Below are 14,962 nucleotides of genomic sequence, written 5' to 3'. Positions count from 1 at the left end.
TGGGATTTTTTTGGGATACCAAGATAACACTTTTTTCTGCTAATGATACTGTTAAAATCCTATTAAGGAGTATCAGAAAAATTTAAAAATTACATCAGAAAAAGTTTATTATAAGTACATCAGGTGAACCCTAACCATATTCTGGTTTTGTTTTAGTATACTATGGTTTTTTGATTGAAACATCTTCCTTGCTTCGTTTAAAAGGCAATTTTATAACATAGATAAAATTGTTCAGCTTGGCCATGCTTACTGTGGTTTCATGGACAAAATAGAAGGTAAAATACCAATTGGGTAGAAAAAACAGAGCTTCATGTCTTGAAAAAGAACATTTTGTTCTCATTTCTGTGACACATCACTGTACCCTTTCAAGTGTTATCACTTGACGCATTTTAAAGTGAAAAGCCACTAAAGAGGAAATCTGCAAAAAATACCCTCACTTCGTCAAAACATCCTTCTCTTGTTTTATGGTATTTACACCTGATGTACACAGGGGATTTCCTTGCTGAGAGTTCTTGAAAAATTAATAAGCGGACCTCCAAGATCAGTACATAACTGATCTCTCTCAGACAGAGATCAAGGTGCAAAAGGAGAGAGGGAAAGGTGACTTGAACCATTTTCCTGCTAGTGGGTACAGCCAGATGCCAGAAACTGGCAGAAACTAGAGCAGGCACATGGCTGCTTCATCTTCTGAGTTGCTTATGGTTTCAGAGCAGACTGTTATGTGGGCCGGATGGGATGGATGGGGATACAAAATATGCTACATAGCCAAAAATTCCTCTTGGCAAGAAAGAGGCCAAGCTATGCAAAACATCCAGAAATAACTGCAAGATATTGTGTACAGTTCAATAGCTGTTTTAAACTAAAACAGAAAAAAGCCTTGAAATACAGAAAAGGCAGAGAGAGACCAATAAGCCAGAAAAAAAAGTCAAAAAAGGTGGATTGTTTACCAGTGAAAACATTTTTAAAGTCATGTTCCCAGCATAAGAAAGGTACACAGCAGATTCTCCAGCAGATAGTTTTTCATCATCATACTCTATTTAGAATAGGTAGATCAGGTGATCTCTTTTCACAGGATCACACACAAAATGGACAGTAATAGGTACTGGTTCGGGGGTGGGGGGGGAAAGCAACAAAATCCCTTTGAATGCAGCAACCAATTTAGAGAATAAAAATAGAGAGGGAACCAGACACATAACAAATGCAATGCATCTCTGACAACCAGGAAAAGCAACAGCTAATGACAAAAGACAAAATATTTCAGATTACATTAACATCTACTACCCAGAAGCACACATATCATGAGAGATTTCTTTCCAGAGTTCCTTAGATTGAGATTTCTCAAATTAGAATGCCTTGTCAACATGAGAGGGAAGGAAAAAAAAAAAGAAAAAAAAAAAGACCGAGTCAGGTTGCAGGAGAGAATTAAAAGTTATTAGGAAGCAAATAGATTGCAGCTATTTTCCAGTCCCTAGAAAATAAGATAACTTTTCATATTCTCATCCTTCCTCTAATGGATTTATCAAGATGAAATTTATCACGTGTAACTTCGAAAAGCCTTTCCTTTTTTCTAAAAGCATCTATTCTGCAAGCTGCAGCCAACAGTTTTGAACACTACCACTTACCATAGGGTTCCTCATGACAGAAATTGCCACTGAGGTGAGCTCGGTTGATTGCAGCAGAGTGCTAATAACATTGAGGCTGTGGATGGTTGTTGATCCCTGTATGGGTCATTCACTTAAGAATTGGACTCAGTGATACTTCCATTTCAGAACATTCTGTGATTCTGTAAAATCTAATGCAATGTAATAAAAAAGCATTTCCTGCTGTGAAGAAAAGAGGGATTTTAATCTGTTAAAGGGTCTGAGGGCCCTCTGAAAAAATTAAGACCTATGGAAGACAAGTAGCATTTTTTAGGTTTAGCTCAATGACTGCATTTAGCTCTAGACAGGCAAAAATTTAAAGATTTATCAGCTGAATACTGACGGATATTTCCAACAGTGTTTGTAAGCTCTCTAGTACAAGGATCCTGTCTTTTGTTATGTGCCAGGATGATGGCTAACACAGCTAGGTTCTGATTCAGCACTGGGCTTGGCAGATGATAATAATAGATTAAAAAGAAAAGGGATATTGCAGGAGTTTGATGAGCACATTTGAGTATAAATAGAATCCTTTCTCATCTGGTGCTCGAGAGTTCCTATCTTATACGCAGCAAATGTCTGAATAGGCAGGAATGTGAAAAGCAAAGATAGTGGCTTCACAATAGCAGTGTAAAAGTTCTTTCAGTTGGTCCTTTTCTTCCCCTTATATTTTCTGGCAAGAATTTATCACCAGTTCTCACTGGCAGCTGGAACAGTTTTTGCATAACCAAATAGTGAAATTTCAGAAGATCTTAGCATGCACTTCCCCTGTAAAAAAAATCACAGTCAACTGATTTTTCACTCTTTTCTGTTTTGTTGTTTTTGTAGTTGGCAGCAATTCTATTTTCCAGTGTATGCCAGCTCCCTAGCAAAACTAAGGAAGCCCTTGTTCATATATAATTCTTCTCTTTTTTGAGGAAAAAAGGGTATAGCCCAAAACTTTTGCCACATCTTTTCTTTTAAACTTCTAATCAAACATAATTTAATCCTACCCCTGTTCCATCTTTGTGTTCAGAGACATGCAGAAATTTCCTCTGTTCTTACTTATCCCACAACTGGATAACATCCTCTTCTCCAGTAAGAATATATTTGTACAACGTGCACTTAAAGAGAAACTTAGAGAAACTGATTTCTGCTAGAGATGCCCATTCATCATTCAATGTTTCTAAGCTTTGTCTCATTTCCATATTTGAGAATTCTACTTATTATTACTTCAATTATTTTCTAATAAGTTTGCTTGGCTTTTGTGTTGCCTTTTCTAAAATGTTTCATGTAAACATTTAGAATTCCAGAAATTAACATCTATACCCAAGATAAAAGCACTTAATAACTTCACTCCACTTCATGTGGAACATTTGAAGACATAAATACCTGCTTTGTAAATGAAGCAATATTTGTGTAGTGCATTGAAGTGTTAAGACTGATAGTTTTCAGCTACATAAGCCCTAAAAATGGATTTTACTCATCTCTAACTGTTCTTATGGATTGTTCTCTCTTACACCTTCTAAGACACTAACAGTTGCTTGATTGTCACTATAATGATAAAAAATTATTCCCAAAAATGTACTTCATAAATTTTCATGAATCTACCCATTTGCAAAGCTGTACAAAATTTTAAACTCCAACTGAAATAATGCATAAATAATGTATATTTAGCAAGATACTTGTGGTAAAAGAGAAATCCTTCCTGTTAGATTCACTGTAAAAATGGGCACAGAGCTTTGAGTAGATTTTCTACAATGAACTAAATTAAGAAGAGATGTGATTTTATACCACCTTAGCAAAAAACTTCTTTGAACACTAGCAAATTATAATTTAAATTTATCAACTAGTAACAGTTGTTAACCAAAATAACATATGAATTCCCATTCAGTGTGTGGTACAAACTTCATTGAAATCCTTATTATGAAGTGTTTAGCTATAACTTCTGGGTGTAAATGTGTCTTTTATATGTATGATTGAGGAAAGAGACCCTTAGTGTCTGATTTTATTCCCAAATCTCTCAAACATTCCACTGTGGCATGTCCATCCACTCCATTATTTTATGAGGAGTTTTTACAGCAATTTACAGAAGTAGTGGCATAAGTTACTATTTGCTCATGGCATCTGATTCTATTCCTCAAAGCTGTGAAATACTTCTTGTCTGTAAAACTAACGACTACAAGATATCAAAATCAACCATGACATAGACTGAACTCAGAAAAACAACAGCCAGTTCAAACTGAAGAAATCCATAGTTTGAGGATCCTGAATTCAATATGAAGAATGTTGCTACAATTTTCTGCTCAAAAGAGACCATTTGTGGGATTGCAATGAGAAAAACCTTTCAGAAATTAATTCTGAGTTGTCTTCATTTTCTGCTCCACCTAGAGCATTCTACCTTTTTACTAACCTATAATGCTTTTTCCAGCATTTAATCCAGTCCTGTCTAGATCACAACTTCTATTAATCAGTAGGCTAAAATAGCTAGTCAGATGAGGTAACTTTATCACAAGTTTAATTCTTTTAATTTCAAAACAGTTTGACTAGCTAGAAGTACTAACTTATAAGCTAAATATTGGTTCCCAAACACCATGTTTATTACCTCATGGGAGAAAGCCCTAAAAGTTATTTGATTAAACATGTAATTGCATTCTGCCAAAGAGAGATATTTCAGGATTTTCCTATCATTTCAAAATCTATAAGCCTAATAAAGACACTCTAGAATAATTTCTTGGATTTCTTTCTGTGAAGGAAATGAGAGGATCTGTTATGCATCCAATAAATGGAAAATAACCTTTTTTGGATAAGGTTCAAATAAAATGAAGAGGCTAATAGTATACTTAAAACAGCCACAACTATAATCAGAAAACCTTTGAAACAACCTTCAAGGTGCTTACGCTTCTGCAAGTTTTCCTCTTTCCTGGCCCTAGCCATGGAATTACATCTGAGAAGCAGAGAACACTCTATACACTGATGTAAACAAACACAATTGCAATTTAAATTTTCCTACCAGTAAAAGAGCTAGCTTAAAAACACAGTATTTGCTTTCCTCTATGCAGAGCACTTTGCTATATAAGTAAATACTGCTGTTTAGTGAAAGGCAAGCACATATTTTTAGTCCTAGAAATATTAGTACTGCCATATTGTCATGAAATACTGCATACTGCTTGAAGCATGCAATTTTGCCTTGTAGAATATGGCATGTATAAGTAAGAGTAAACCTCTGACTTTGCCCAAAATGTAATGAGAAATTTGTCCAGGATCTTATTTTTAGCTGCACCACTGGAAACAAATTCATCTTCAGTGAGGGCCAGTCAAGAAAAATTGTGTTCAGGAGGACAAAGGTTTCTATTTAGCCAACCAGCAACATGGTTCTGAAAACCCCAGTGCCAATTATGTGTATTTGTCTCCAAGGTAAGTTACAGTAAATATTAGGCAAACTGAAACAGTGTTGAACTCTTAGCAAAGGAATATGGCCAAACGCCAATCACCAGCAAAAGACAGAAGAATCTCTGCTACTGCCACCTTCAGTGCTCCACAAATGCCTAGCTGCCTAAATTAAAAGCACAGCCACTGAGATAAATAATTTTTTTAGTCTTCTTCTGCAGAGAATTATGAGTGGGGTAGCTCTACTTCTGTTTCCTCATGATGGCTGCTGTTGGGGCTCAGCTCAGAAAGGAAGCCTCCCTGGATTCCATGTACTGTAATTAGCTGCTTAAATTACAGCCTCACCCAGCTACAATCACAGAGCTATTTTACTATGTCTTGTACAAACCTTCAGTAAAAAAAACCCCTATCTCTGCTTAAAGAGATTGAAAATGAGAGAGTGACACAACTTTCAGTAGCTTTCAGTGGAGGCAACTTATGCATACCACACAGGTCTTCCAATGATATATTTTTATTAATTTTTAACAGGTCTCCTATCTAGCTGTTCCTTTCAGGACATTTAAAACAGGGGGGTGCTGTGAGGTAATTTGAAGGCTAAGATAATGATTTTCTGAAGTCATCCCACATTATAATACATACCCTCAGGAAAGTATAAAGGTAGTGAGTTTTGCTTCATTCTCTGATGGAAGAAAGAGACACATCTCTATTATTCATAATAAGAATTAGCACAGAGAACTTAACACATCTGTGCGCTTGCCAAATTGAATTATAGTTTTTGACCTTGAAGAGGAAAAAAATCAGAACTATCAACGTATCTCAAGCTTAGACAAAAATGACTCTACTAGAAAGCAGGAAAGATTTCCAATGAATTTGAGAAGATTTTAGATGGAGGTTTACAAGAAATATGCTTTTTTATTTATAGCCTTCAACCTGAAAAGCCTTGCTTTAGAATAAGAAAACAAAGTAGATCCATAGATAAAAATAAGGGAGTTTACCTCCACCATGTCTTACTTCTCAAGCATAGAATCCTATCATTATTACTTGATTGTTTAAGCATCCAGGCAAGTGTGGCATTTCAAAAACCTGAGAGCAACTGGCAAGGACACATAGTCTGAAGAGCTCTTGCCATGAAGAGATGAAATAAGTGAGGCCTATCAGGAAAATGAAACTAAGCTCATATTCTGAGCAAGTGTCAGTGAATAAAGTCTATTCTTCTGATGAAAAATACTTCAACTTTCAGTAAGTTTCATCCAAATAAAATTGTCATTGTCAAGCAAAAATTTTACCATTAATTAGAAGTTCCATTTCATGAAAAAAAGCATATTAGTGCACCTACTTTAGTTTTCTGTCTGGAACCTTAGCCAACTTCAAAACTTGGTAATTGCAAACATATATTGATTTAGTAATTATTAAATATTTCTTAATTGAATACTTCTTAAATTTTCTAAATCAAAAGTCAGTGGACATTCAGAACAATTATTCTGCATATTACATATATTGTCTTTGAATTTAAGCTACGTGAATTTGCTTCTAAAATATGTGGAAATTTGATATTCTGCCTTCTTTTCTTAATAGTCTGTTTATTTTTTGAATCTGTTTCAAGCAAAAGCTTTTTGTAAATTTAGTTTAATTGTATTTCAGATGGTAACAACCTTTCAAGTGGCTCTTCTTCAGGTAAATCTATCTTCTAAAATTCTGTCTACAAAAGTCTTTTTATTGCTTTGTTCTGGCTATATTATTTCAAGATCTCATTACATTTTATATATTTCTAGAAGAGTGCAAGTCATAATATGGCTCTTGCTCTCACTGTCTGAATATTTATTTCTGCAAAAATATAGATATAAAAGGTAAACTATTAAATTTAGTATAATTATATGACATATAAAATCCAAATTTAATGATACTTCTCATCCTATTATTACTGAAAGTTGCAGTATGCAGAGCATAAAAAACTTCAATCAATATATGAGACAAAACACATTGCAGAAATGGATAGTGGTTTATGAATTCAGTGTTAAAACATAGCAAACATCTTCAGGCTTCCTGTCTCAGAGAAAAGCAATATTTTTTATCCTATGAAGCCTGGCAGCCAAGGTGATGAAGGGCTGAGAACTTCTTGAGAGTTTGGTTTAATAGACAGAATAAATTATTTTTCCCAGCGGCCAAAAAAACCACCATAGTCATACCAAGACAGCTAAATATTGTGCTAGGTAATAAATAATTTAGATATAAAATTTTCTGTGATGCTTGCTCTTTTATTTCATTGCAGTTATTTACTTCTTTTTTTCTGTCATACTTCTAATCATATTTAAGAAATAAAAATGCAAGAAGTAAAATCTCTTTCTGAGAGGACAAAAAATTCTTCTTTCATACATCTTTTTTACAAAAGCACTTCCTGTAAGTTAATGAATAAGATAAAGTAAAATGACATTTCTATCGACAAGTGGAAGAAAAACATGTAAATGTACCAATTGGTATTAACATTCAAGGATATCAAGATTATGACTTTTGAGGGACATCCTGTTTCCATTGGTCTGACTAAATTCACTCATCAACCACACACAGCAGAGCCTCACAAGCAGTCAGAGACTTCATTCCGTTCCTTTCATATTCTGATAGATTCCTATGTGCAGATATCAAAGTAAAATCTTTCTCACTTACAAGAGAACATAAAGATTGCTGGTTTCTTATACTTGTAGAAGACACATGCAACCTTAAATTTTACAGAAAACTAAAAGTGCCAAAATTAAAGGAGACCACACCAGAGGATAAAAAATATAAGGGTATTCAGTGTCTGAGAATTATGAGTTCTAGCTTCTAATGTTAATAATTGCATATGCCTTGTTTTTTCCCTTCTGAAAATAAATTATTTAATGAGCAGAGCAAGAAAATTATCCACTTAAGTATGCTTCAATACGTTTTGGGAAAAAGAACTGAAAAAAACCATAATTGTCTCTTTCTGTAATTCTTTGTCCCAAGGCCTGCTGTGCCCAGACAGAAAATAAGGCATTATCACATGAGTTGCTAGATGGTATTTCCAAGCCTTTGAGCAGCAATTCAATAACTATCTGTGACATATTTCTGATAACCTAAATCCTGGAATTCTGTGACATTCAATTATGAGAAAATATTTCAGTGAAGGTCTGACTTGCGCTACTATTGTGAAAGCAATTTTGCTTATTCTTTGGGGAAGGTTTCAGAATAAAGGTATTATGGAATTAGCCCATGCTCTGGAGGACAATCTGTCATAATTGCCCTATCTTACCTGCCCTTGTCAAGAAATCTGTTTAAAATAGGTTGATCATTGTGGATATGTATGTTCTATTCTTTAATCCTAGATATTGAAAAAGTAACATATGTTTCATATTAGACCAGTCATTCAGTATTGTAAAACTATCCAAGACCTGATTTTCTTCAACACCCTACCACAGACAACAGGTTGTACAGAAACATGAGCAGCTCACTTTGGTTCAGCTCTCAGCCTAGGAGAAGTGGCATATCACATCAGAAAACAGTTCTGACAGTTTCTACACCTCACATAGACAACCTTCTGTAAACTCCTTGTATATCTGAGCTCCTTTGATTTGATTTTGGAAAGTCTAAATCTAGAGAAAGTTGAAACAAATACACTAAATCTAGCTGCCAGCTAGACCAGCCAATATTTTTCCTTTTGCTTTCACATTCTGGGGTTTGGATAACTGCTTTGCATCAGCATGAAAATAACAATACTACTAGTGGTGCTACAAAAGCTGGCTGAGCAATTCTTTGAGGAGCGATCACAATTTCTCAGCAGCCATCTCTTAGGATTACCCTTCTTCAGTGCTTGGGATGGTATTGCAGGAATCCCATTGACATGGCCTAAACAAACTTTGGGACATAACACACCATCTACCACTACCCAGAGACCACTAAAAAATTACAGAGAAGGTAAAACTCTCTCAGCTGCAGGCATTTCTCTGACTTAGCCACTGTGTCTTGTATGTAAATATACATTTTCATCACTAGAAATTTGGGGAATACCTTCCCTATATCAAGGCAACGATCAGGCCAAATATAATTTCCCTTTCTTTTATGAAATATTTTCACAGAACAGACACAAGAATCACTAGCCATGCAAGTGTATTGGGTTACAAAAGAAATTCTTGTTCAGATATTTTTGCTGGAATCGTCTTGTATTGATGGGGCAGAAAATTTGCAATCATGATTGTAGCTGTTGATAAGGTCTTTTGGGAATTAATTTTCATTTTTCCTTTTTTTTTTCCTGACACAAAATCCCATATGGTTGTATTCAGTGTCTAAGAATAACAATTTTCTATAATGTTAGCACTTCTTATTGCAATACATATGGAAAAACAAGGATATTAATTTTTCTTATCAAGATAGGGTTTTTCCCTGCATTTCTTCCCCAAAACTATTAATCTAAACATTTTCTTTCCATGAATACTAAGTCTTCTCCTTTGATCTCCCAAAATATGAGACAGAATTAAAAAAAGGTTCCCGAACACAAAAAAAGTTGATTTGCATTTGAGACTTTGGAGACAATTCTATCTGCAAACAGTTTAGAAGAGTCCCATATCATCTACAGTGATATTTTTGGACTGAGTTCTACTATTTAGAAACTTTAACAGCTGTGCAACCAACAGATTAACTCATTTGCAAATAACTTATTCAGTAAAGTTAGCTATAAAGGAGGAGGTGGAATGTACGCCTGGAATTGTGACTCAGGCTCAACTGCTTTCCTCAACTGATCTTAGGAAGACACAATCATACAAATCTCTGACTCAGCATTAAGAAGAATTTGGCAATCTAGTCTTTAATAAACATAAGGATTTTAATGTAATATTATTTCTGAATTCATAGTAAATAGCCAGTTGCATCTGAAACGTGTTTGAGAATTCTAACGCGAGATTCATCAGCTCTGACATCATACTTAGACAAAGCAGGGGCTGTCAATTACAAAACAAAAGATTTCACCCCATAGGCAGAAGGCCAGGAGAGCTTCCACTGGCACTTTTATTTTATACTGGGACAGCAGGCGTGAGGCCTGAATGAATTTTGCTGCATGACAAATTGTGCTATTACACTTCCTTGCTCAGCTCATATCAGTAAACTACACAAATTCTGAATGGGCCCCCTGATAACTTTAGCTACAGGAGAGAGATGAAAGTTCAACACACCATGTAGCTCATTACCTGTTCACTGAAGAATAGCAATACCCCTTCTCTTAGGAATATTCAAATTAGAAAGCAGGAAATAGGGTTTGAGACTATTTATTACAGTATATAGAAGAAAAGCAAAAAGCTGCTCATCTAAGTTTTCTATTTTACGCCCAAAAGTCTTAACAAGAAGCAAAATTCTCGCTGAGTATTCTTTCCAGCTGAACTGCAGTTAGACAGCTAAATCAGTAATGCAGTATAACGTGGTCATATTAACGTGGTGAGGCAGAAAAGACCATCTGCAGCACCATGAATATGACTAAAATAGAGTGCCAACAAAAAGCCTTGAATAGTGTCTAATGCCAGAAATCCTTATGAATGGTGTTTTTAAGAATTTCAGCGTAATTGATAAAAAAGAGCATTATAGGGGTTTTTTTCACTTTGGACGCAATAAGCTTTCAAAATTTATTTAAAAGCACCTTTACAGCTCAATTCTGCGTGGATTAAAAAATAGTATTTTTTTAACTTTCTTCACCAATTTTAACTGTGAGCAGTTGTAGTGTTCAAGCTTACTTAGTAAGTTAGAAGAAATCTACACACTCCCAAGATTCACTCTGAATATCACTGTGAATATACTGTGTAGACTGAAAATTGGCACTTTTAATTGCTGTTTTAAAGATGCATGACTCTGGTTTATGTAACAGAGGCTTCTGTCTATTTTATTGTTGGGTGTATATGCTTGGAGTGATAAATTCAATGCTAAATATTTGGAATTCAACAAACTTTTTCAAAAATTGTCAAGGACAAAAAAGTACTATCATTACATGGATTTATATTTTAAAGTAGGGAAAAAGGTGGAAATAAATCACCATATTTCTAAACACTTGGATGTTATCAACAGTCTCACAGGTTTTTTATTTTGTAGTACATCTTCAATTACTTTGATAAAAAGGGTTCTAATAATGAGGTGAGAATGCAAAAAAATTATTCAGACTATTACATGAGATTCAAAGACTTATGCAAGGATGCTGAGTGGCCAAGTGATAAAACAGCAAAAGCAATTTTTTTGCAGACACAATATTAGAGACTAAATTATCTATTACCAAACAACAAAAAAAAATTCTCAGCTGCTGCAAAAATATTGTAAATTAGCACAGTTAGAAAAATAATTCAAAAATGCAATTAAATATTGGTAATTGTAAGGAAGTGAACTAAGGTCAAAACAAAAAGCCATTCTATCACTGCATTGATCCCTAAGTCTGGGAGTAGCTCAGGCCATTGTCATGAAGGATTACATTAGAAATAAAAAGTAACTGAGAAGAGTGAGAAGGATGTTCAGAGGTACACAATACAGTTACACAGGAGTTCTTCAGCTTGCAGGTATACAGGTATACAGAGAGCAATTCAGCAGATGCATGAAAAGCTGTAAATATATTAAGACTATATTGAGACTATAAAAAGGGAATAATTATTAGCTGGTTTCTATAGGAACTAGAACCCTCCCAAAGGCATCAAGAGTATAGCAAGTAAGGGGAAGTATTTTTTACAAACATATGCTAAAATTATGGAGTTCTATTGTATAGAATGTTTTGCAGATCAAACTACAACCATTTTTTAAAAACACTGAGACAAATTCATAGAAGAAAGGTACACCAAACATTCAGTTTGTGGTTTGAGCAAACAACCTCTAGCACAGGAATTTTCTGAAATTCAGATAGCTAGAAACTGAGTAAATTTATTGAGAGAAATAACACAATGTAATGACTCTAAATTTCTTTCTTCATGTATCCACCACTGGAAAGTATCAAGGTCCAACAGTGTGCTAGATGGACCTTTGGTGTCATCCAGTACAGCAGCTTTAGGTCTTTGATACGTTTTCCTGAGCAGGGTACTCTCACCTTCATTCATTTAGAATTCAAAATACAATTCTGTATTCAATACTAAATATATAGGACATCCATTTTAAAACATTAAGTGATTAAGCTGGGGCATCTATTGTTCTCCAATTACTGTCTGCCGTGGGCATAAAAGAAAGACTATTTCAAAACATATCAGTATCAAATAATAGATTACAGTGGTAAATATTAATAAATGTTAGGTAGCTACAAATTCTGGCAATTTAAACAGACTGAAAACAAAATCTTATCCCAAACTGAACTTCCTATCCCAGAAAGAGACAATAAGAATATACTTTGAAATATTCTCCAAGAAATCATTTCACATTGATTCACTGTTGAAAACATTTATATAGCGAAGCAATGAGATGCAAAAGTTATTTAATAAGTCAAACTGTTTATACAATCATACCTGATCATTTCAAATTTTAAATTATTTTATTTTGTTAAACTTTCTTTAGCATTGCTTTTTCTAAACAGTTTAATACGTTTTCTGTACATCTGAAGTCCCCACGCCTCCATCTGTGATTTGTATTACACAAAACCTTACAGTATTTGTTATTTAGGTTTGGTTTTTTAGAAGGGTATTCTGTAAATTCTGCAATTCTTCCTCTATAGTTTCTTTCTATGCACCATGTTATACTCTTCCTCTCAGCTGCTGACATTTCTTACCATTACACAAAGTGTTAATTTTCCACACACTCAGGATAGTCTCCCCTGCCATTCAACATATCAAACCTAACTCAGCCCATCCCATGTAAATGTAAACAATAATTGTAGAGGTGCAACTGAAGCTTGAGAGCTGTGTCACTCTTTTTCCTTGCTTTGCTCCTTTACTTTTCATTTTAAACTTGTTAAAACTGTTTCACCTAATCATCAGATGTAAGTATTGGAGAGAATTGTAGCAAAACGGATATACAGCTTATTTCTCTATCCTAAGCAATTAGCCTTGGTATCTTCCTGTTTAACCTGTAGCCAATAAATGCAAATATCAGCAGTACATTTATAAGCCCACAGAGTTCCACTAGTATTAGAATACACAAATACCTATTTCAGGATAACTACCAAGCAAAGTGTTAGACATATTCTGGCAGTCTTTTATAGATTATAGATTTTTAATTTAGAAAGGATCATCTGAACCTCATAGCTTTTAAAATAGACTGTAGAATTAATGCTGCTATTCCCATTCTAAGCTCAAAAACTTAGGTCTAATTGAATTATGAAATCTTTTAACATCCCAGCTCTAACAAACTTGGAGTTCTATTGTATTTGTATATTTACACATTTCATTAGTAAGCATTTTAATTTATTAGGAATAGCTACTATCATTTATTGTAAGTGAAAAAAAGATTATTTTAATGACCAGACACCAATGTGTAACATTTTCTTCTGTTTCTGTGTATTTACACGTAGGCAGACTTTTTGGGTTCCGGCTACCTGGATTGAGACTTCTGACCTACAGAAAGCAGTCCTTACCCCAGGAAGATCCCGATGCAGTCATAATCGATTCATCCAAGCACAGCGACGACTCAGTGGCAATGAAGCACTTTAAATCACCTACGAAAGAAAGCTGTAGTCCCTCAGAAGTGGATGATACAAAAGCACTGATTCAACACAGTAAATGTTCACCTTTGGTTAATATATCTGGACCTCTTGACCACTCATCACCTAAGCAGCAGTGGGACAGACTTTACCCTGACATGATACAGACAAGCAATCCACTAACCCATTCCAGATCAAAGGAAAGTATTTGTAGTATACGGAGAGCCTCTTCGGTACATGACATAGAAGGCTTTAATGTCCATCCCAAGAATATTTTTAGGGACCGTCACGCAAGTGAAGGTATGGTAGAAAGTCAATCACTATTCTCTGATGTACTAAAAAAGGAATATTTTCAATATTTCACAGTAATAATCATCACTTTGTAAACAAAGCTAAATATAATGACTCAATGGTGCATTGAAAATATTAAGGGCCCAAATATGCCAGGCTTATTGTTTTCCATTTTCAAGGAGACTAATGGAATCATGGTGTTGATCTTCTCTATAGGGATATAGCAAATATTGGGGGCAGCATTCCTAAAGGGGTTTGGGGAGAAAAAAAATCAGGTGATCAAATTATAATTGCATGTACTGTTCTCTCCTATACTTACAGATATTAGATTGTTGTTGATTGTATGAAATCTTACTTCAGAGACTGATAGTTTATTTCTCTTAAATCTGTAATGTGCAGATTTTGCATTCACTGATCCAACACTGAGACATGCTTTTTCTCTCATGCTGAAGAAAATATCCTCAGCAACTCCATGCTTTGTGTAATGAATAGTGAAATACTTAGTGAAATGGTGAATTGCTCAGTGTAAACTTAATTTAAGTGTGATTTTCTCCTTGTGCTATTATATTAATTTTTCATTGTAGTAGTTCCCAAATGGTCATTCTTCATCCAGTTATACATCTATGAAAATGTGTAAAAATCAGTTTGAATATTAAGTATCTTTGATTACAATGGTAGAAAGCTAACACAAAAATTACCACATAATTTTAATACCTGCTGAATGGAGGAGCAAAATTTTCTATCTCCATTTTATGGAAAAACTTTTTTCAAATGTTCAGTACTAATGAAAATAATTTCTACTATGAGGAGTCAATAATCCAATTGAAATTCTAAGGCCTCTCCCGTGATGTGATCATTTACAGTGTAAATAGACAAAACACTCTCACTCTGTTTTCACTGTGCATAAACTACAAAATAGTAGAGAACCAGGCCCTAATTTATGACATACATAGTCATTCTAGAAAAATTCAGCAGAAGAGAGGATGGCTCTCAGAAAGGCATTAGGATTAGTAACCATCCTTGATGCCATCTGCTTACAATCATGTTCGAATTGGACACCTTATGCTGAAAA

At 34.5% G+C, this 14,962-nt stretch overlaps 1 protein-coding gene across 2 annotated transcripts in view; it reads left to right on the top strand.

The window, feature by feature from the left end:
* The window catches only part of KCNH7 (potassium voltage-gated channel subfamily H member 7), a 207,341-nt gene that overhangs the window by 127,461 nt on the left and 64,918 nt on the right, over nt 1-14,962 (top strand). The window contains exons 4-5 of one of the 2 annotated variants that reach the window (XM_031057590.1): nt 6,648-6,680; nt 13,471-13,899. In XM_031057590.1, coding sequence (XP_030913450.1) covers nt 6,648-6,680; nt 13,471-13,899 — 462 coding nt within the window. The remainder of the gene's footprint in view (nt 1-6,647; nt 6,681-13,470; nt 13,900-14,962) is intronic. The other variant, XM_031057595.1, reaches the window with a different exon arrangement.

Source organism: Geospiza fortis, unplaced genomic scaffold (assembly GCF_000277835.1).
Source record: "Geospiza fortis unplaced genomic scaffold, GeoFor_1.0 scaffold112, whole genome shotgun sequence".
NCBI lineage: Eukaryota > Metazoa > Chordata > Aves > Passeriformes > Thraupidae > Geospiza > Geospiza fortis.
The sequence above is the reverse complement of the archived record's forward strand: the minus strand, read 5'-3'. Positions and strand labels throughout refer to the sequence as shown.